General features: G+C 38.0%; 1 protein-coding gene across 6 annotated transcripts; it reads right to left on the bottom strand.

Moving 5' to 3' along the window:
- Positions 1-83: 83 nt before the first annotated feature.
- On the bottom strand, positions 84-23396 carry LOC124643709 (transcriptional repressor protein YY1-like). Of its 6 annotated transcripts, none has more exons than XM_047182750.1 (12): positions 23101-23396; positions 15588-15689; positions 14946-15045; positions 14026-14155; positions 13192-13262; positions 12117-12251; positions 11635-11736; positions 10984-11085; positions 10001-10102; positions 9339-9459; positions 4027-4146; positions 84-3502 (listed from the first exon to the last, which is right to left on the bottom strand). In XM_047182750.1, exons 2-12 carry the CDS (start codon positions 15675-15677, stop codon positions 3373-3375), a joined length of 1203 nt encoding a protein of 400 aa, XP_047038706.1. In that variant the 5' UTR covers positions 15678-15689; positions 23101-23396; the 3' UTR covers positions 84-3372. The 6 variants fall into 6 exon arrangements, with proteins under 6 accessions (XP_047038706.1, XP_047038708.1, XP_047038707.1 ...); XM_047182752.1 differs by having other exon boundaries at positions 11635-11721; XM_047182751.1 differs by having other exon boundaries at positions 13192-13259.
- Between the last annotated feature and the right edge of the window lie 142 nt (positions 23397-23538).

The raw sequence follows: 23538 nt of genomic DNA, 5'->3' as shown, positions 1-23538 counted from the left end.
AACTAAACTTGCAATATGCATCCAATAAAATTGAACTTGATATTCCATTTCTTTAGGTGTAAAAGTAAATAAAACACATAGTATATATAAATATTTACACTTTATTCGTTTGTCACATCTCAATGGACAACTCACTCGTACAAGCGATTGCTGTCATTTGACTGTTCGCGTAACTATACAATTTTAAAGCTGGATTAGTTGAAAAACAAAGTATTTTTATAAGAATATTAAGGCCCAGTTCACTGGTTACCGATAAAGTTAGTTATTCGGTGAAAGTTAATGCTATCTGCCAGATATTGTGAACCTTTGATACCAAAAGTTACAGTTTACCTGTCAGATAAGTTCATTATAGACTTCATCAGTAACTAGTGAAACTGACCATAAATTAAATAATTAACTAATTTTAATTTTCCTGTATCAGTAAAGATTTTTAAATTATTTCACAAAATCAATATCTAGTTCCCGCCAGTTAACTATGCCATCCATTCGAATATGCACTTAAACTAAAGGTAAACTATCTCTGATCTGTACATACAATTTTCAAAACAATTTTTATTGTTTCTCCACCTTCAAAATTGTATAATTAAACTTATTTCTCGCAAAAATGGCTTACACATTTTTCAAACGTAAGCCACTTTATAAAATTTCGACTATATTATATCTAAAAGGACCTATTTCAGTCAAACACAGTAATTCGCTTACAGAATCATGAAAATAATAAGTATATATACAATCACATCAGTCGTTTATTTAAAAAACCTTAATTATACAAGACATTTACAGAAAATAGTTGTAAGCAGTATTTTGACTGTGTTTTAACTTTGACGTATTACAATCAAGATCAATTTTGCAAGGAAAATGTGTCTTTTGAATTAACAAAGCTGCGTAAGGCTGCTTTTATACTTGTAAATACTCACGTAAGTTGTTCACGATTTTACAAATTTTAATGTAAACCCTAAAATTAAACCTTATAAGCCATTTCTTGCAGAAGTGACTTACGCAATTTTTACGGAAGCATATTCCAAGTATAAATGCATAGTGAATCTATGCTAATATTATAAACTTGAAGAGTTTGCTTTCTAGAAAGTTTCGCTATTTCAGAAACTACTGGTCTGATAAGGGAAAATATTATAATACATATTGTTTTTAAACTTCCGATTATAAAAAAATACTGCTTACATTTATAATCTGTAAGAGGAAGCGTCGACTTTTTAATTCCTTAACTTATAAGAATGAAATTATAATATTACTCTAATGTGTGCAAGCAAAAATATTAAATCGATTTTTTAAAGTCATAAATCGAATAATCGACCAAAGCCCAAAATCACCGACAAAAGAAACATCAAGAACTGTTTACTATGAAATAATTAAATTTTCAATTTTAAATAGTTCTTTTAAAGAAAAAACTAATGTTTACAAAAAAATTGTAAAACATCAGTTAAAGTAAAATAAAAACTCTTAACTGCCTAGTTTTGCCCATAATGAAATATGATGAAACGTAATTTTGTCAAAAATATAGAAATAATTTAATATTTTTGCGTGCATACATTCGTAGGGGAATTCACATGTTTAAGTTTTAGAGAAATATAAAAGAATTGTGTAACTATTTGTGAAAGGTAAATTATACATACATTTCTTATTTAAGTAGGACAAATACCATACCATAGGTGATTTCATGGTAAACAATGAAATTATTAACCAATTTCCCAAAATGAAGAGGGTCTGAATTTAGATGTTTGCATGTTTGCTTGGGAAAAATGGGCGGGTTCCATAGAAGGCGTATGAGGGCGGAGCTAGTAACGTTCCTCGTCCCCCTCACACCTGCATGTTGTCGCGCTACTTTCTTAGGAGATTTTCCGTTATGACATCTCCGCTAGTCATTTTCTTTTCCATGGTATTTTCAATAGAAATATCTAAATAGCAGTGCATTTAAGACAATACATAATATAGTGCTTTGTAGAATATTATGAAGTTCAGAATCAAAATGTAATATACATAAGTATATACTGGAATCCAATCCCAACATAATTGGGAAAAGGCTAGGCAGATGATGATGACATCTGTACCTAAATATTACTTCTGTGGATGTGTTGCTCAATTTTATAGTAAATAAAGTATGCTAACATATGAATTCCCCCCTAATTTAATTTAAAAATTATATTACAATATTATTTTTTGGCATTTATATGGTACAAAATTTACAAATTGACATCTCAATTTTGGAAAAACCTCTTTTTAAATATTTAGTGTGACTGGTAATTTGTGACCGATTCTTGTGAGAAGAATCACGTTTTCAAGTATAGGTCACTATTATAATTACTAGTCACACTATTTATATATTGTTTTTAATAAAAAAGGATTTTCTTAAAAAAGGAGATATTATATTCGCGATTAACTTTTCACGCCAAGTCATTAGAATAAAATAAAGATAGAAATAATCCGTCTTGCCACAAAAACTTTTAAACATCAGTTTAACACTTTTCTAAAAAAATTACAGATTATGACGTTGAAATAAAGTCCATTTTGCAGACATACTTCTTTTAGACAAGTGTTTGACACATGTTTAAGTTTTTGCAGTAAGACGAAATACGTTTACATGTGAATGTATAATATTATTGTTCTTCAATGCAATTTTCTAGTCACAGCTTAGAATTTTTCTTCCTTTTTTATTGTATTACAAGGGGCGTCAGATTACAGAGAGCCCACTGCTTTTCAAAATTCTTGTTCCATATTTCAAATATAACCCGACATTATAGTTTCATTCTTGCATCATAAAATAGCTAGTTAAACAGCTTAACAGGCTCATCACCAAATTGTTGTATTTAAGTAATAGAGAAACATAATATTTACAGAAAATGCTAGTGATTTATTTCTTTAATTGATCCAAAATTAGTCTTACTTTCATTTTTAATATTCTTTGATATGTTTACTTTACAATAATCAACATTCTCAGCTGTGACGATATACAGAAAATTAACTTCATTTTAAAAAGTAGCAAATAGTGCAAAACTTAAAAAGAGGTGCTGCTAATTAATTTTGTTAGTAAACAACTTTAAAAACAAGTGTTGCCAAACTAAAAATTAATATTTAACATAAAATACCTTTGGTTTACTCCAAAGCAGTTTCTAAAATAGAAAAAAAAAGAACATAATATACGTACACTTGATCACGAACAAGTCTGTTCAACAGTCTTGCTTTATTCAAATTTCTTGCTTCATAACACAGCACTTAACTAGTGTCTGTTTAAATCACTTAGAAACACTGTTTTTACATTTTAGCATCACTTTATCACTTTTGAGCGATTCTTGCGTCACAGTTCACGAGTCTTGCTTGGTTAACGAGTCTTGCTTGGTTCAAGAGTCTTGTCTTGCTTCACTCGTGCGTGTAGAATATTAGTTGTGGGTTAGAGTCGTCGGGTGACATTTCTAGTTGGACGTATTGTGGTGTGGTTCTCGCTGATTCATATGAATTGCCTCCGTTACGGGAGAGGGAATTTCTTGATCTGAAAAATTATATTACTTTATTAATCTTGGTTACAGCTAAACTATAATTAAACTTCATGCCAAGTGAATATGAATTGAAATATTTTTTCATCAAAAGAAATTCATGCAAATTACACTTTTTTAATTCAAGAATAACTGAACCAATTTGGTTGAAAATTGGTGGGCAGGTAACTTAGAACCAAGAGACATACATTAGATTTCTTTTAAATGATTTGGACTTTTTATTCCCATCTGAGTAAGGGAAGTAGTTCCCTTGGGACGTGGGTGCAATCGCAGGCGGGAGAAAGTTTTAAACAAAATCTATTTATAGTAAAAATAAAGTCGTGTCAGTAACTCTATTGAAGATAACGAAGCTACTTGAGACTAGTCAAACCGATTTAGCTGAAAATTGGTAGCTAAGAACTAGGAAACAGACATAATAGGACAGGATACTTTTCCTGGCAAACCCGATACAAAAAGCCGCGACACGGGTGAAACCGCGGGCAGTAGTTAGTAAGTGACAAATATAATACAATATACGTACTTGGCCTTAGCATGGGTGAGTATATGCGACTTGAGGTTGGTGCTCTGCGCGAACTTCTTGTTGCAGCCGTCGAACGGACACACGTACGGCCGGTCGCCCGTGTGGATACGGACATGCGTCCTGGAAACGTTATACATAGATATTAGGTAAATTTAAATATTTGTCGTGTCGAATAATAACTCAAGAACGGTCCCACCAATTCAAACCACTATTTAGTAGATGGTTTATGTGAAGTTTACACAAACTCGGTCGAGAAGTCCTTCATCAGTAGCGAAGCCGAGTATGACTGCTTGTTACTTCTTCATGCCAAATGACTTAACGGATTTTGATGAAATTGGTACTGGTCAGATTTGAGTCTTTCAGTGCTACTTTTAATGCAGGTTCATGCAGAAGTGCCCACCGTGATGCGAATGACACCTTTGGCAGAAGCTAGTAGCTTATAAATTAGTAGTACGGAAAGTAGTTCCCTTCGACCGCGGGTGTATAATAAATAAAAAAGGCATTTCCTAAAATCTAAGAATCTGTAGCTTCATAGTAAGTTATTATATTTAGACATATATATCATAAACCTTGCTAAATATTCGGTATACAGCTAATGGCCGATTCGACATACTATTAGTTACAAACCTAATTCAAATATGTACTTCAAAATTAGTTATTAATAAACTGGTATCCGACACAACTTTACCATAACATATTATGTTAACGATGTGACAATACTTACCTTTAATGCAGATGCGTAATTTGTGGAATAAAAATCCTCCGACGTCAAATGGATACTAAAAGTCTTAAAGTCTTCAAGAGAGTCCAATTATATATTTAATTTATAAATTCACACATAACAAGCTTTTTACAACAACAACTGACATTTTTTTTTTTTTAACCCACTTCTATCAATTTTTCGGCTATGTACATACCTAACCAAAGAGGTTGTACATACAATAATACTTTCCCTAATTGATGAGAAGTATTCGGATGCCTATATAATGCATCCCAATCCTTTCTCGCAAATCCACGAGCCGAGGTCTGGGAACTGCCTTGGTAAACACATCAGCCAGCTGATCTGTTGAAGTTGTCTTCACAACAGTTAGAGTTCCTTCTTGCACCATTTCTCTCACAAAGAAGTGTCTAGTACGGATGTGTTTTGTCCTCTTATGGAATTCTGGGTTGTGAGCTAATCTTATAGCGGCCTCATTATCCACTTTAAGGACAGGTCTTCTAGATCTGTCATATCTGCAAAAATTCTTTGCAGCCATACTAGTTCTCTAGCAGCTTCACTAGCAGCCACTATCTCCGCTTCTGTTGTGGATATAGCAACTGTGGCTTGTCGTTGACTAAGCCAAGACACAGCAGCACCAGCGTACAAACATACTACGCCAGTAGTTGATCTTCCAGTTGTAGAGTCTCCTCCGTGATCAGCATCACTGTAGCCTATTAGCTGTTTAGGCTCACTTCCATATGTCAATCCGAGAGAGATTGTCCCCTTCAGGTACCGGAATATTCTTTTAACTGTGTTCCAGTCTTCCTTTGTAGGATTTTCTAGCTTACGAGAGGCTACTCCCACCGCATAAGCGATATCGGGACGAGTGCCTACCATCAAATAAGCGAGGGCGCCGACTGCTTCTCTATAGGGAAACTTCTTTTGTTCTTCTGCAGGGACCACTTTCCCTGACTGAATACCTTCTTTCTCTATAGGAGTAGAGACTGGATTGCAGTCAACCATCCCAAAACGCTCTAATATCTTCTTTAAATATGCTTCTTGATTGATGGTTATAGAACCGTCACTTGCGGTCTTAATTTGAAGGCCTAAATAATATGAAGCTGGTTTGACTGTGATCTTTAATTTCCTTTTCAGATCTTCTAGAAAGCCATTCGCCAACTCTGCGTCTGTAGCAGCGACTAAACCGTCATCAACATACAGAGTGATCAGAATTTTCTTCTGTCCAATTTTCTTAGTGAAGAGACAACAATCACCATCACTCTGTTTGAAGCCCATCTCTAGTACTATGTCCTCAAAACAGCTGTTCCAGCACCTTGGTGCTTGTTTTAAGCCATACAGACTGCGATTTAGACGACACACTTTCTTGGAACCATCACCATAACCATCTGGTTGCTTCATAAAAATGTCCTCCGTCAATCGTCCATTTAGGAACGCAGTGGCTACATCAAACTGAACAATATGTAGTTTTTCTTGAGCACTAACACTCAAAAGTGCTCGAATTGTAGCATGTCTAGCAACGGGGCTAAAAGTTTGGTCATAGTCCAAACCTTTCTTCTGTTTAAAGCCTTTTACAACTAACCGCGCCTTATATTTTTCAATAGAACCATCTGGATTTCTTTTTATTCTGAATATCCATTTACATGGTAGTGCTTTTCTGTTGGGCGGTAGTTCACATAGACTCCATACATTGTTTTCCAATAGCGATCTCATTTCTGTGTTTAATGCCTTCAGCCACTCATCTCTGTCTTCTCTTCCCAAGGCTTCTTCGTAAGACTCAGGAAAATGATCAGAGTCAATGAGGCAGATATAATCCTTCATCCGCTGTGGAGGTCTAAGGGTTGACCTGTCTCTCAAATTATACCTGTGAACTTCAGGTTCCCTTATCTCCTCTTGAGCATCAATGAACTCTTCTGCTTGATCTGCTTCTGAAGCATCATGAACATGATCTCCTGATACAGCCTCGTCATTGGTAGCTGTATCATACTCTCCCTCTAGAGCATGTTCATTAGACTCATTATCACAAGTTTCTGGTTCTCTTATTGGTGAACTTATCTGGGTTGGAACATGTTCCGATAAGATCACTCCCTCTGTGTCTATCAGATCGAAATCTCCCTCTGTCTCACTGCTACTTGGTTCATTAATTGGTGGTAAATTCATTTCTTCTTGAAGACTTGGCAATGCAGTTGGGATTTTCAATTCGATGCTTGGACTAAATATGACATCTCTAGATCTTTCGGTCTTTTTCCCATTCCAGATGCGATACCCATCGTCGTTATCGTATCCAATAAGTCTGCCCTTAATAGCTTTCTTCTGTAGCTTCTTCCTTTTCTGCTTAGGAATGTGGAAGTAACATTCACTACCAATTACACGCAAGTGAGAGATCTTAGGCTTCTTGTTATGCCAAAGCTCATACGGTACTTTCCCTGCTTCCCTAGTGGGTCCAGTGCGATTGAGAACGTAAGCAGCTGTATTAATAAGCTCTGCCCACAAGGCTTGTGGAAACTCCTGTCCTGAGTGCATGTATGATCGAGCGGTTTCTACTAAAGTCCTGTTTTCTCGTTCTGCGCACCCATTTTGCTCAGGGGTGTATGGCATCGTGAGTCGCTGGATTATTCCCTGCTTGTGAAGAATATCTCGAACAGCTTTATTGTCGAACTCTCCACCATTATCGCTCAATAATGTTCTAACTGTATGTCCAGCGTTTTTAGCTTCTTTTAAGAATTGACTAAGCTTGTCCTTTACTTCACTTTTGTTGCGAATGAAGAAAACGTGACGAAACGCGGAGTAATCATCCTTAAAAAGAACAAAATAGAGATGTTTGCCATAGCTCTCCGGGAATGGTCCGCATACATCAGCGTGTACCAGCTCTCCAGGCATATTAGCTCTTTCTCTCTTGCCAAACTTCAGTCGCTGTGCTTTACCATAGATGCAACCTTCGCACTGTATATCACTCTCTAGATTTAGATTAATCCCCAGTTCCCTCTTAACAAGATCCTTAATGTACTTCTTGTTCTGGTGACCAAACCTCTCATGATATAGCTGGAGTAAGCATGATGGATCAACAGCATTAATTTGTACAGGTTTACTCGGTAGAACTGTCTTCATCTGTAACTTATACAGTCCACCATTATGTTCCCTGTTACCTACTGCAATAACCTGACCATTTAATTCCAATCTGCACTCTTTAGTTGTGGAAATAAATGTACTGTTTCGCAGTTTGTCCTGTGCAGCTAGCATAGATAGCAGATTTTTCGTTAGTTTAGGCACGTACCAGACATCACTTAGGGTAAGCTTCATAATTTTGCCGTTAACATTTGTTTCAACCACCACAGACCCTTTCCCTTTTGCAGGAACTACGGTGCCATCTGCCGTCGTCACGGTGTGGTTCGACCCAAAGTCCTCATAATTTATGAATATATCTTCCCTATTGGTTACGTGAGTTGTGGCACCATTGTCCACATACCAATGTTCTGCATCTTTATCCTCTGAGCAAGTATATATCATCAGCGTAATATTCTGCACTTGCTGCTTCGTCGACGTAGACTGTGAAGGTGGTTTCTTCGGTCTGCCATCTTGGTTCCACTGCTTGCAGTTCTTGATGCGGTGTCCCTTTTGTGAACAGTACCTACACCTCAAATTCTCGTCTCTGGATTTTATTTTTAGCTGCGGCTTAGAGGTAGAGGCGAGCACTTCTTCAGTCTCTTCATTATGATTACTAAGTGCCCTCTCGTACCCACAGAGTTGTGCTGTTAGTGTGTCTATGGTCCTCTCCTGTTTGTTCAACAGCATCCAGCTGGATTTGAAGTTAAAAAATTTGTCGTCGAGGGAATCCAAAATTTTACAAATCAAAAACATATCTGGTAACTTCATATTGGGATCAGTCTTCAAAATTTCAGCATTCAAATTGTTCCAGATGTTCTTCAGTTTTGACATCATTGTCGACACATCCTCTGAACTATTTTTATAGCTGAAAAACTGCATGCATAACGTGTATGCGCGATCTTCGGACTGTCCATCAAATAATCTATGAAGTTCCTCCCAGACTTCCTGTGCTGTCTCGAACCTCATGACTTTCATCAGCGTCTCTTCGGTCATGTTACTGGTCATTATGAGCAGGGCGTTGCTGTCTGCCTTCCTATACTTCAATAACTCTGAGTTATAGGCCATCACTGCACCATCGCCTGTTCCTAAAATCGGCTTCCGAAGCTTTCCTTCTGCTGCCTCCATGGCGCCTTCTGTGCCACGCAACATGACGGAAACTTTATACTTCCATGTAGCCCAATTTTCACTGCCTTTGAGCTGACCGATTTGAATTTTAGTAGTAAAATTTTCCATATTGACGGGAAAGATTTTCCGCTGGCCCGTAACCTAATGCAGATGCGTAATTTGTGGAATAAAAATCCTCCGACGTCAAATGGATACTAAAAGTCTTAAAGTCTTCAAGAGAGTCCAATTATATATTTAATTTATAAATTCACACATAACAAGCTTTTTACAACAACAACTGACATTTTTTTTTTTTTAACCCACTTCTATCAATTTTTCGGCTATGTACATACCTAACCAAAGAGGTTGTACATACAATAATAACCTTAAGTTAAAATCTAAGGAGAATCGCTTCCCGCATCCCTCGAAGGTGCACTGAAAAGGTTTCTCGCCGGTGTGAACTAGCTGATGGCGTTTCAGTTTAGAACTCTCCACGAACGCCTTGCCTGAAAAATACAACAGTTATAAATTCAATTAATTTATAATATAATTTATCCAGAACACGGAAGACACGATAAACTAGTGGGTTTCGGCTGTTGAACATCTTTAGCAGACGTTATGGCTAATTAGAAGCCAGAAAGTCTAACAACCAATCTTACAAAAGGTGTGCCTGGGTTACTAGGTTTAGGTCAGATAGGCAGTTACTTCTTGTGGCTCACTGGCACTCAGCTAATTAACTGGAAGCTGACGATAACAACGTTGGCAAAAGGCTATCCATATAATATTATTACTGGTACGTATAGGAAGCCAACCACCAACTTCCAGACTACAATTTGTTTTGTGAAACTTTCTAAAACCCACAAAGCGATTTCAGCCCGTCCCAGGAATCGAACCCGAGACTTCAAGCACAGCATTCGCGGTGGCGACCACTAGACCATAGAGACAGTTGACATACCACATTCAGTTAGTGTGTTTCCAACCATCATTGATTATTGTAGTTTGAACTAAATAAATTATTACTATAGATTGAGTGTATAATAAACATACCGCATTCAGCACAGACATGCACCCGTGGTCCGTGCGTGTGCAGATGTTTCCGCATCGCCGAGTTGTCGCGGAACATCTTCGTGCAGCCTTTGTGTGGACACGCTAGGGAATATAGACAAACATATATTATTAATTTTAAGTACTTTTGAATGGTGTTATCAGTGTCAAATGTTGACAAATATTTTTTTAAAAAGGTAGTCTTCAAAAGTTCTCATATGAAGAATTTTTAACTATATACTATTTATTTAATGGTCATTGGCGCTGGAATCGAAATTGGCTAGAGAGCTAGAATGAAGTATAGTGCTCTTCAAAAGCTTGCATATATGACATGATGATGATGATGATGATGATGTCCTCCTAGCCGATTATCGGCTACGGCGGCTGTTCTCATGTAAGGAGATTAGCCAACTGCGCAGGACATATTATAGTGCACACGCATTTGCGCAGACACAGGTGCACTCCCTATTCCTTCACTCTCATAGCCCGATGGGACGGCAATCCGACACCACCGGAAAGAGATCAGGCGCAGGACCGACATTTACGTGCTGCACGGGTGAATCAATCACCAACTTCCAGGCTTCGGGCTGCTTTGTGAAAGTCTTCTAAAACCCACAAAGCGATTTCGGCCCGACTCGGGAATCGAACCCGAGACCTCGTGCTCAGCAGCCACACTTGCGACAACTAGACCAACGAGGCAGTTCTATGACATAGGTTTCATCACTGTTGAACAGTATTAAAAAAATATACTATATGTATTGTATCCGTAAAAATAAGAATGGATTGTGCTGAAACTCTGCAGCAATGGCACTTAGACACCAGAATAATATACAGGCTGCTTTTTATAGCTACTTTTTACTGCTAGATACGCGAAATAATTCCTCAATATTCGCAACCATGGGCAGTTATACGTTTTAAGTTTTTATCCAGGGGAAGTAGATCTTTCGGGACGATGTAACAGGTGATAGCTTAATACATGTATTTACCTATGGTTCTGTCTGAAGATTCAGGCATAGGTTTCTTTAGCCTTATCTTGTGTCCTGGTCGCGCGAATTCCGCCAACTGCTTGGGATCTGATAAATCTAATCCTGGAATTATAACATGAAGGTTATTTTACATATTCATATTTTAACATAAAGCTGAAGGCAGACTTTTGGGTTTAACACACTAATTATTAGAAAAAGAGATTAAATATTTTTTTGTTATTGTGAGTCCTATTATTAATATGATAGACGCCAAAGATTTGTATGTTTGTATGTATGGATGTTTGATCCTCTTTCACGCAAAAACTACTGGATGGGTTTTGATAAAACTTAGCAGTAATTTAGCTTACACATCAGATTCATCAGAATGTCCTATAAGGTACTTTTTTATCCGCGTTCGGGAAGTATATTTCCCGCAGGAGGCGGGTGGCGGTCAAGTAGCGCAGTAGGCGCGGTAGCATCGCCACAAAACCATTGGCGAAAGCTAAATTATATAAAAAAAAATTGATTGTTGTTCCATAGCATAGTCTCACCAAAACTCGAGAATAGACCAGCTTATTTTGATTTTAAAATATTTGTAGAGATCCAGGAAGGTTTAGGGAAGGATGCGAAATTCGCGAGATCAGCTAGTAAATAAATAATTTATTATCTTACCAGGCATAGTCTCAGCGCCGAGAATACTCTTCTTGCCGGTCATGTACTCCGTGTAGTCCGGATCCGGTTCCGGGTTAGATCCGTCATCTGTTAACAACACACCTTCATTGATTTGTGAATATGGAACGTTCTAGAAAGCATGAATATTTCTTATACTCATAAAAAAATTACAAATATGTTTATTTAAATTAGCACTTTTTCACATTGACTACATTAAAAAAAAATCCATATAATAAAGACAAACATTTTTTTGTTTGTAGCCCGACTGCTTCAAAAGTATTGAACTGATTTGAAAAATATTTTCATTTTTAGAGCTACACTTCCTGAGCAATGGTACGGGTCTGAAATCACCAACCCGCATTGAGCAAGCGAGGTGATTAATGCTCAATCCTTCTCCATGTGGGAGGAGGCCGCAGCCCAGCAGTGGGACGATAAAAAGGCTGTGTAACGTAACAAGTACTTGAGATCTGATAGTTCCTCACCATCATCTTCTCCGGTGGCCCACATGGTGACGGAGAACTCTCCCTCCATGGTCTTGATCTGCACCTGCTTCTGCTCCCAGCGCCGCGCCGGGCCCCGGCCAGCTACGCCGTCCATCAGGCTTACTGGGACCTCGCCTAGTTATATAAAGAAAATATTATGAAGGAGAAATTCGCTGTCCTAAAGACTGAAAATACTGAGCTATCTCGGATCGCCTGCTTAGCCTTTTCACAACTATGTTGGGTTCGGCTGTACATGTATGTAGCTGAGTACCAGTGATCCATACGGAGTGACTGCCTGTCTGACCTCCTCAACCCAGTTATATAGGCAATCTAAATACCACTTGGTAAGACTAGTGTCAGACTTACTGGGCCCCGATTCTCCTAAGTTAATAATGTCAAAATCGAATAGAAATCGAATCGTAATATGATCGTAACAGCAGTTTTAACCATATCGGGCATTCTGCTACTAATAAAAGACCAATCGTATTCGATTGACATTTGATTGGTATGCGATTGGTCTGCTATTTTGGTGATTTTGGTCTATACGGTAGTTTGCTGTACAATCATTTTGCAATCGTAAATCATTTGCAGACAAAATGATTCATTATTGGATGACAGAAAAGGATAAAAACGTTTATTTCAAAGAAAAAATTGCGGAATGCCACATACGCTTCAATCGTAATCGAGTCGGGATTGGATCTCAGTCGAATCGAGTCGAACGTCAATCGAATGGCGCTTAAGTAAAATTAGGAGAATCGGGCCCCTGGCTTCTGACTACCCGTAAAGATGACGACACATGACATTTAGGACCCGACAATATTTATCGTGCTTTCCGAAACGGGATTTGACTTTGTACCTATTATTACAACAACATCTAAAAATGTTTTTTTTTTTTTGTAATCAAAAGGCTCCGAAATGACTGAACTGATTTGAAAGTTCGTTCACTATTAGGAAGCTAGACAATCCCAGTGCAACATAGGCTTATATTTTATCCGTGTGAGGGAACTAATTTCTATAGGACAAGGGTGAAAGTGTGAAATATCTAGCAAAATAAAATTTAATAATAATAACTTACCAATGGGCATCAAATGCTGTATATTATTTGAGTTGTTATTCGCGTTGGAACGGGGCCTACCGCGACCTCTTCTGAAACAAACGTAGGTATTTTATCGATCCTTATTATAGTCAAAATCATCATCTCCCGAGCCTTTTCCCAAATATTTTGTAGTCAGCTTTCAGTCTAACCGAATGCTGCTGAGTAACAGTGTTTTACAAGGAGCGACTATTTATCTGACCTCCTCAACCCAGTTACCCGGGGCAACCCAATATCCTTTGGTAAGACTGGTTACTGGCTACACGGAGGAAGGAAAAATTGCGGAAATGCCATATCAAAGGAAGGTCGGGCGCCTTCTTGTAGGTCAAGCAACGTACGGAGGCGTGACCAGTTACTAGAACTATATAATGAGACGTTCGGGTTCCTTGATTGGTGATTTTATATTGAAAATAATGGGAGGGTTCCAAAGAAGGCGTGTAAGGGCGGAATACCCATATTGTCGCGTTACTTTCTGAGGTTTTGCGTTATGACATCTCCGCTAGTCATTTTGTTCTCCATAGTTCGAATTGATCTGATGATGGAGCCAGAAGATATGAACTGGAACTTCATTATGTAACATTGTATCATGGCTGTGTTTGGACTTGTTAGAAAAGTCTTGTGATGAACGTTGACCAGAATTAGGTTATAAGGCCTAATGATAAAGCCGGATTTTTGGTTTTATATGCATTTACAGAAGCGTGTTATTCTAGATATTTTGAACTTTTTTTTTTTTTTAATAAATCTATTTCTTTTCTCCTATCTAAAACAGGTTTAATGGATGAAAAATAATGAAAAAATACTTATAAATAATATTACCTGGTACTAGTAGTCGCAGGAGCCGGATATAACGGATCATAGTGTGTTTCAGGGCTGGCATTCAGTACCTCTTCTCCTGAAATCCCGGGCAGAATCACTTCTTCACTGCCCACTGAAATTTTAAAATAGTCTGTCAGCCGAGCCGACATGGATAATGACAGTATTGTGAATGAATGATATGAGTGAGTGAATGATAATGAATGATTGAAGCGAATGACATGAATAAGGCAGGTTGCTTTAAAAAATAACATGAAAAATGATGAAAAAATAAATGGATGAATGATGTGAAAGATGGTTCAAATGATGGTTCATTTTAAGTGATGATAAATCAATGATAAAACTATTAAATAAATAAACCATGCAAATAGCAAATCTGTTGGATGCAAGAAAGCTCAGCTCAAAGTTTTATTTAAAAAATCCAAATTGGACATTGTTCATTGTAGCTACTAAAGGAAAAAATATATTATTATATATTTGCAGAGCCCGTCCCTCGACTGAAGTCTGATAAAACTAAGCACTAGTGTTAATGCCATTGCTTAGCAAAAAACATCATCTGTTTAGCCTTTTCCCAACTAAGTTGAGGTCGACTTATAGTCTAATTGGATGCATCTGAGTACAAGTGTTATACAAGTAGCGACTGCCTATCTAACCTCCTCAACCCAGTTACTTGAGCAACCCGATACCTCTAGGTAAGACTGGTTGTCAGACTTACTCAGACTACCCATTTATGACGATCTCAACCCCTGCCGTCGAGACTGGTGGCCTCGGTCCAAGGATCGGGAAGTGTGGTAGTAGGATGGGGAGGCTTTTGCCCAACAGTGGGACATGCAGGCTAGTAAAAAAAAGTTTTCTGTCGGACTTGAGTCGTGGCGCGGACTCTACCCGCATATTTTTTTTTTAAGAATGAATGAAAACCTCACCTTCTTCGAGGTGCTGCATGCCAATGACTTGCTCCTCCACTTCTTCATACTGATCATCTGTGATATACTCCTCGTATTGACCGGCTTCTATCTCTTCATACTGAAAGTATATGAAATTTTCTAAAGGTAAATATTTTTGAGGTTTTGGAATAAAATATAGTAAAAACTATATGAATAGAAACTATTGTAAGGTGTGACCAATAACATATACGACAGTTTTCTTGAAGTTTTACCTACTGTGAATTTTCACGTAAAATGTTCAAATTGCCTTCTTTTGCTGTGCCCTAACAGGGTCCATAATATGTACATAGCTTTAAGCCCTTTGTAACATCATTGTAACATTATGGTATGCAATTAAATATGAATATGAAGTTTTCTTATTCAGGAACACCCCTGAACGAAACGTTTAAAACTTTAAGAATAACTAGCCGTTTTCCCGCAGTTTCACCCGCGTCCCGTGGGAGCTACTGCCCGCACCGGGATAACATATAGCCTATGTTACTCGCAGATAATATAGCTTTCTAATGGTGAAAGAATATTTAAAATCGGTCCAGTCGTTTTTGAGTTTATCCATTACAACCAAACAAACAAAGTTTTCCTCTTTATAATATTAGTATAGATAAAGAAAAATGCGTGTCATACCTTAACTCCCACCTGATCGTCTCCTTCGATCTCGACCATGGAGCCATGTGTGCCTATCTCCACTTCACACATTATCTCCTGGTTCATCATCTTGTTAGTTCACTGAAACAAAGAGCATTTACTTTTTAACCGACTTCCCAAAAAGGAGGAAGTTTTTTCTATGTGGTTCTTTTTTTGTTCGACGCGGAATAGCTGCCAGTTAGTCCCATAGTCATCAGGACAGGATCTGATGATGGGAACCCTGAGAAATCGAGGGCAACCTTCGAAAGTTGTAGGCATACATAGGGTAAAAACTTGACACTCAGGTGAAAGCCTGAAAGCACTATTCAACAGTGAAGGTTTGAAGCTGACCTGATGATGGCGACCAGAGAGGGTCGAGGGAACTCGACAACTAAATATGTAAACTGCCTCGTGTTTGGGCTTATATTGTTTTATAGTCCAAACTTTTATCAGCCAGCAATGTGTCTTGATGTGCCTAACAGGGCCCTATAATCTACCTAATTATAAGTTTTAAGGGTTCATACCCAACAGATAAGAAAAGGATAACATAGGCAATGGCTCCTTGTGGCACACTGGTACTCAGCTGAATCCGGTTAGACTGGAAGCCGAACCCAACATAGTTGGGAAAAAGCTCGGGAGATGATGACCCAAAGGATAAGAAAAGTTAATAAAGGAGGAGGCTGTTTTTCATGAACTTTACGGATAAACAAAGTAATCATCGTTATCTTCATCTACCTGGCCATTTTCTAACTATCATGAGGTCGGCTTCCAGTCTAACAGGATGCAGCTGAGTACCAGTGTGCCACGTAGAGGGACTGCCTATCTGACCTCCTCAACCCAGTCAACTCAGCAACCCAAAACCCATTGACTTTCTAGGCTCTCACTTTCAATAACGACTGCCAAAGATGTTCAAATGACATGATTGAATCCACCAATTTAACGTGTCTTCCGAAACACTTAGGAACTGGTCATACATGATAAGATGGCCATCTATCCACGGACCAACCGCGCCAAGCGTTGCTTAACCTTATTAAATGATCGATCGATCCATGCAGCTGTTACTTAGCCACGATGAGCATACATATTCATTTATCAATCGCAGAGTAGTTTTGCAGATCAAAACAAACTGCATTTATAATAATTATTCATACAAATGTTAATTACAAGGAAATTAAGTAGAATATTATATATCGCACGCCCAGAACAACACTGCACTAAGTCAAAATAGCTTATTTTTCAGAATTGACGAAAAAGTGTTATCTCACTTTACGTCGCAGTTTTTGTGAATGTCTTGCACATTATCTGTGAAGAATCCTATGGGTGTCAGGATTATACAGTGCAGTAAATTCTAAATGCGTTAATTAGCCAAAATAATGCCTTTTTTTACTTACTTCACTGTTTTGGACTGACAGAATGAAATGAAAAAGTATTATTTCGAGTTATGTCTTTTTTACTGATTAATTATGAAATAATGCACTATTATTCTACAGTTTTTGTGTAAAGATTCAATGAACAATAAAGGCTTATTTGGTTTGTTTTCAGGAAAAGATCTATTAACAATGAAATAAAACACGAAATTTTAACAAAATCAGTAGGTATATATTTTAAACATAAACCATTACTTGTTACATGTAATACTCAAATAAAAAACAACAGAACAATCTTCTCTTAATCGTTAAACAAAAAAAAACTGTTTAAAAATGTCTTGTCGTACCAACTCGTCTATTTTAGTCTTGCATTTCTACTATGCTCGGTGTTTCTCTACGTGATCGAATCCGAAATGAGGAGATCCGTAGACGAACTAAAGTCACCGATATAGCCCACCGGATTAGCAAGTTGAAGTGGCAATGGGCAGGCCATATTGCTCGCAGAGCGGATGGCCGATGGGGTCGAAAAGTGCTGGAGTGGAGACCACGGACTAGCAAGCGCAGCGTAGGACGTCCACCAGCAAGGTGGACAGACGACCTTATAAAGGTCGCCGGAAGACGCTGGATGCAGGTCACCTCCAACAGGTATCTGTGGAGATCTAAGGGGGAGGCCTATGTTCAGCAGTGGACGTCCTATGAATGAGATGATGATGATGATGATGATGATGATTTCAACTTGCATTGGTCACCACAAGGTCTATAAAATCTTCTTCATTTGTTATGTTCAGATAAAAAAGAAGCAGGTACCTCCCTATCGTGTACTTCATCGACTGATGCCTCCACCGCTGACGTAGGTACCAGCGGTCGATGCTGCACACGATTTATTTTCGGTTTCTTTTTCCCCGCTACCTTGTTGAATAGAAGATGTGGTTTCTTCTGTAGTTACTTCCATTGCCTTCTTCACTAACAAAAGACATCGGCCCTTCATTATCTCATCATCAGCCTATCGCAGTCCACTGCTGGACATAGGCCTCTCCAAGTGCACGCCACTGAGATCGATTTTTGTTCTCGCATCCAGCTCCTGCCAGCCGTCTTGCGCAAGTCATCACTCCACCGTGCCTGAGGACGTCCTACACTACGTTTGCCGAGGCGTGGTCTCCCCTCTAGAACTCGTTTACCCCAACGGTTATCGGTTCTTCGGCTAATATGGCCAGCCCACTGCCACTTCAGCTTGCTGATTCGGTGGGCTATGTCGATGACCTTGGTTCTCTGACGGATTACCTCATTTCTGATGCGATCCCTTAGAGAAATGCCGAGCATAGCTCTTTCCATAGTCCGCTGAGCGACTTTAAACTTGTGGACCAGCCGTACCGTCAGTGTCCACGTTTCGGCTCCGTAAGTCATGACAGGTAGGACGCACTGATTGCAGACTTTTGTCTTTAGGCACTGTGGCATCGACGATGTAAGGAGTCGACGTAGCTTCCCAAATGCAGCCCAACCCAACTGAATTCTCCTATTCACCTCGTCAAAGTCGTCGTTCCTTCATTATCTGCGAAATAACAATGACAATTTAGATTTATTCAACAACAGTGCATTATTTCGAAAAAAGTATTTTATCTAGTTGTAAATATGGTACAAAACAAATTAGAATTATATTACTTTTACATTATTATGTAAGTAACAAGTCTGCGTATATAAAATATTTATTATGATTTTTTTAACAAAATTAGGTCATCATTTAAATCTACCATCAATACTGCATTATTTCACTGATTTTCACTTTTTACGAACAATACTGAACCATTTTCGAATAATACAAAAAAATTAACATACTTTCATCACCAACAGGGTATTATTTCGAAATAGTGTCAAACACGTTGTATAAACACAGTCACCAATACTGAATTAAAACGAAATAACTCGGAGTAGTTTTAGCACTACATTCAACAACACCTCACTATCTCAAAATAATTCACTGTTGCGTCGAGAACCTGCGTGCTGTTCTCCAGGCGGATAAGTTGCAACAGGAAATAGTTTTGTGTTCGCGGTATGATTCTGGCAACGCGTCGGCATCAATAAAGAGTTAGCACGCCATCTCTTGCGTATTTTTGTAAATATAAATAAGCCTGTCTTCGTGGGATATGCAGCAAATTTTTGGCTATTCAAATACATAGATAACTCAGTTTTGCGATTTTTCGACATAATACAGTGTTGTTCTGGGTGTGCGATATGGTAGTATATTATACACTGGAACATTATTATTTTTTGCCTAATTATCAAATTCAGTTCCAAAACATTGCCTGAGATAAGTCTAATAGTTGTTTTTAATACCTACTATTTCCTGGTTTAACTTATACTAGACGTTTTCATTTATCATTTCATGCCGGTACGGGAAGAAGTTCCCCGGGACGCAGGTGAAACTGCGGAGAAACAGCTAGTACGATATAAATTCGCTACAAATTGATGCTGTACGATCTATGTCACGGCATTACGTTACGCTACAGCTTTTTATCGTCCCACTGCTGGGCTGCGGCCTCCTCTCACACGGAGAAGGATTGAGCATTAATCACCACGCTTGCTCAATGCGGGATGCTGATTTCAGATCTAATAGTCCAGGTTTCCTCAAGATGTTTTCCTTCACCTTTTTATCAGCCATTGGTCCAATGTATACTTAGAAAGTACATATAAACTCGGAAAAGTTGCATTGGTACTTGCCTGACTTGAAATCGAACCCACGCACTCATACTTGAGAGGTTGGTTCTTTACCCACTAGGCCACCACGACGATTGTCACGGCATTGGACAGTAAAATAAAGGATCTTTTAACACGTGGCGGGATGTCATACAATCCAACAAGAACCCTTAGGGTTGAAGCCTGCCGGGACTCCGGGAGTTACCCTGGTCCTGGTACACAAAGGGCTCCAGAAAGGACATGGTGAGTTATGGCTATAGTGTCCAATCGGAGTGATCTCTAACTGATGGCAATGTCCTCTGCCATGCAGCTATGCTTTAGGCTGGAAACAGTGCTCGGCCGACGGTCAGTGCTGACCGTACGTCCAGACCGTATCACATACAAAACCACGCGCGTACCGTCAGCGTAGCTGTGTGCGCGTTCATAGACTTGCACAGATAAAGCTACGTCTACTGTTTCCAGCCTTAAGCTGATAAGTTGAAGACCTAGTCAATGTCTCCTAGGAATATTACTGCGTTTCTTGAGGGCCAAAATCTCATTATCATTAATCTGAATTACTGGTAATACTAATTATAATTAATGACAAAAAACTGTTCTAATTGGTATGAGGCAACAAATTATTTTTACAGCAATCTGATTTCTATCTACTAATTTATTTTCCATTTTCATATATTTCACTAGCTTCTGCCAGCGGTTTCACCCGCATCCCGTGGGAACCTCAGCACAAACCCGAAAAAAAAGCCTATAGCCTTCCTCGATAAATGAGCTATCTAACACTGAAAGAATTTTTCAAATCGGATCAGTAGTTCCTGAGATTAGCGCGTTCAAGCAAACAAACAAACTCTTCAGCTTTATAATATTAGTATAGATATACATATTTTAAACCTTAATTACATTATCTGTCATATTAAGATTACTGGAAAGGACTAATGGGCCATTGTTTATAAAATGAATCAATATCATTTATAAATAGGCCTATAAGAAGCTTATAAGAAACTAAGTTATTGAGGCTGAATAAATGATTTGTTACACTTTTATGCAAAACCTACTGTACAGTTTTTGATGTATCTTTACTGTAACATAGCTTGCCAACACAGACAAGTTGTCATTAACGCACCACAAGGGTAATGCAGGCAGAAGCTTGTATGAACTAAAATTGAGAAATATTAATCCCCACTCGTTAATATTTCACTTTTTTCAAAATGTGTAAAATGATAATACTGTAATGTATTTTTTTTTTAATATCTGTAGTAAGTTAGTAAGTGTACATAGTAGGTAATACCTAAGTTAGTATTAAGTTGTATATAATTTCAGTGAAGATTATGTAAAAAGTTATTTATAAATACATAAATACCCATTTTGAAAATGTGTAAAATAATTATTTCATGGGACAAGTGACACTGAACATGAACTGAACTAGTTTTAATAAAGCGATCATTTTGTGTAAGTAAAGATACATCGCCGGAAGACGCTGGATGCAGGTCGCCTCCAACAGGTATCTGTGGAGATCTAAGGGGGAGGCCTATGTTCAGCAGTGGACGTCCTATGGCTGAGATGATGATGATGATGAAAGATACATCAAGCTATGCCAATCGGTAAATTTTCCCAATCAACATTGTAACTCATACTTCTATTTATATAAGAGTCGTTCTAGTTACCCTACTGAAGGGAAGCTTAGACCCAGGGGAAAGACATAGGATTTGTCACCATCTGGCTATGGGAAGCAGTTAACTCGGGATAAGGGTGAAACTGCAGCTGCGGGATTGTTCGCGTGAGTTACCGCAGCCCTGGTACATAAAAGGCCTACGACGGAACACGACGGTTTTTAGTCAGTAAGAGTCTGACACTCCCTCACCGCGCGTAACCCACAACGGGAGGGGTAATTTAATGACAAGTGGAAGCAAGTTACATATAAAATTGGAAATCTATTACACTGCACATAGGTATGGATCCATTTTTGCACATACAAGCAAGTGCTAGACTAGTTTTGGCCATATTTTTGAAGAGGGGGTATAATTTGTCTAATTTATTGCATATCTAGCTGTTTTGCATGGTTCCATCTGGATATACATTTCCAGTATGTCTTAGACACTAATGGCTGATAAAAAGGTGAAGGAAAACATCTTGAGGAAACCTGGACTATATAGTCTGAAATCACCAACCCGCACTGAGCAAGCGTGGTGATTAACGCTCAATCCTTCTCCGTGTGAGAGGAGGCCGCAGTCCAGCAGTGGGACGATTAATAGGCTGTAACAGTAACAGGAAACATTTCCAGAGGGAAATTTTTCCCAAATCAGGTACAAATGTAGCCTATGATTTGCAAAATTGGTTTAGTAGATCCATAGATTATGCACTACAGCGTCATAAACTTGACATGTTTATAATAAGTAGTGTTCATAGCCAAAAGATAGTGTAGGTAACACCTATGTTGATATAGATAGTCTAGAAGCAGGCTAAAACTGTTCTGGTATATTTTTATTTCATTCTGTTAAATGCCATGTTGTATAATTTTGATCAAAGTGACATTGAAATTGGATTGTAAATAAATCAATTATAATCAGTCCTGTATATATACAGGATGTTTATGTTTAAACATGGGTAGATTTTTTAGTACCTATGTGGGAAAATCAAGAGATCAAAATAGATTAGTCATGTGTAATGTATGTTCATTGCTACCAAGCTTTATATAACAATTGTACATATTATATTTCAAATGGAATTTCTGAAAATTAAACTAAAACCAGTTAAATTAGAGAGACAACAAATTATCAAAAGAACAGTTATTAAGAGCTCTCTCAATTAACCTGTTCTCTGTTTTAATGTAATTGGTTTTTACTGTAAACATACAGCACAAAAAAAAAACTATAATTAAATTAAATAAAACAAGAATTTAATCAGGCAGAATGAACACATACCTTTGTCATGATAAGATGACAAGTAGAGAACAACAATTTCTACCCATAGATTAACGATAAAAACATTGCGAATGTAAATAAAACACTTTATTATCATTTATACAGTACTATTGATTTGTTTTTCATGTTTTATTTTTAGAACGTATCATGATATACGTAAACAGTCGTGATTTTAGCGTAAACGGTGTGAACAAGAACGTCACTCGTTTGATATAAGTTTTAATGAGAATTTTGTTGCCTCCCACTGAGAAAATATTTTTTAATACTATTTATTATGCTGCATTGGAGTCAAACAACTATCTCTTGAGGCAGGTGCGAGGCTATTGGCGGCGCAACTGGACCGGCCGGGCCGCGACACCCGACAATTTTTTAGATAATTATAAAATGACCACGCCAAACGCTACACACATCGATACCTTATAAAATGACCTTCATTCTGTCACCCTCAATTGATCGGACAAACGCGTAATTTCATAGAAAATGCAAAACACTTGTTACGATACGTCAAAAAGTACTATGTTTTCGATAGAAATAATTTACCTGTATTTATCCAGTAACAAAAGCACCCACGGCCCCCAGGAGACAAATATGGACAGATGCGTTGGCACGGAATTTTCCAACGTGATATTTATCACAACTAGTGCCACAGTTTTCAGTGAAAAAAAGTTCGATATTTAGGCTCAAAAATATTTCAAATTTACGCGAAAATGTTTATAAAATATGTCCGACTAAACATGGCGTCCAAAGATGTCCGACCAAATTCAATATGGCGAAGCAAAATGGACGCCCGTTCTCCACCCGCTCGTACTTGCAAACTCCACCGAGAAAGGAAAAGCAACACTCATGTCACTGAGAAAAAAAAATCTTTACTGTCAAATGTTGCCATGAACAAATTAGCCTCGCCGTTGTTTCTCATTTAATTTGGGCGAAATAAAGGCTCTTTAAATTATAGAAATATTTTAAAATAACATTTTACGA

This window comes from Helicoverpa zea, chromosome 28 (assembly GCF_022581195.2).
Source record: "Helicoverpa zea isolate HzStark_Cry1AcR chromosome 28, ilHelZeax1.1, whole genome shotgun sequence".
Classification (NCBI taxonomy): Eukaryota; Metazoa; Arthropoda; class Insecta; order Lepidoptera; family Noctuidae; genus Helicoverpa; species Helicoverpa zea.
The sequence above is the reverse complement of the archived record's forward strand: the minus strand, read 5'-3'. Positions and strand labels throughout refer to the sequence as shown.

Excerpts from the sequence above, each read along its gene's own strand:
- LOC124643709 (XM_047182750.1), bottom strand. The coding sequence starts at position 15,677 with ATGATGAACCAGGAGATAATGTGTGAAGTGGAGATAGGCACACATGGC. Across the intron at positions 14,156-14,945 it reads CATGCAGCACCTCGAAGAAG|ACTATTTTAAAATTTCAGTG; the intron begins GTGAGGTTTTCA and ends CTCGGCTGACAG. Across the intron at positions 12,252-13,191 it reads ACAGCATTTGATGCCCATTG|GCGAGGTCCCAGTAAGCCTG; the intron begins GTAAGTTATTAT and ends TTATATAACTAG.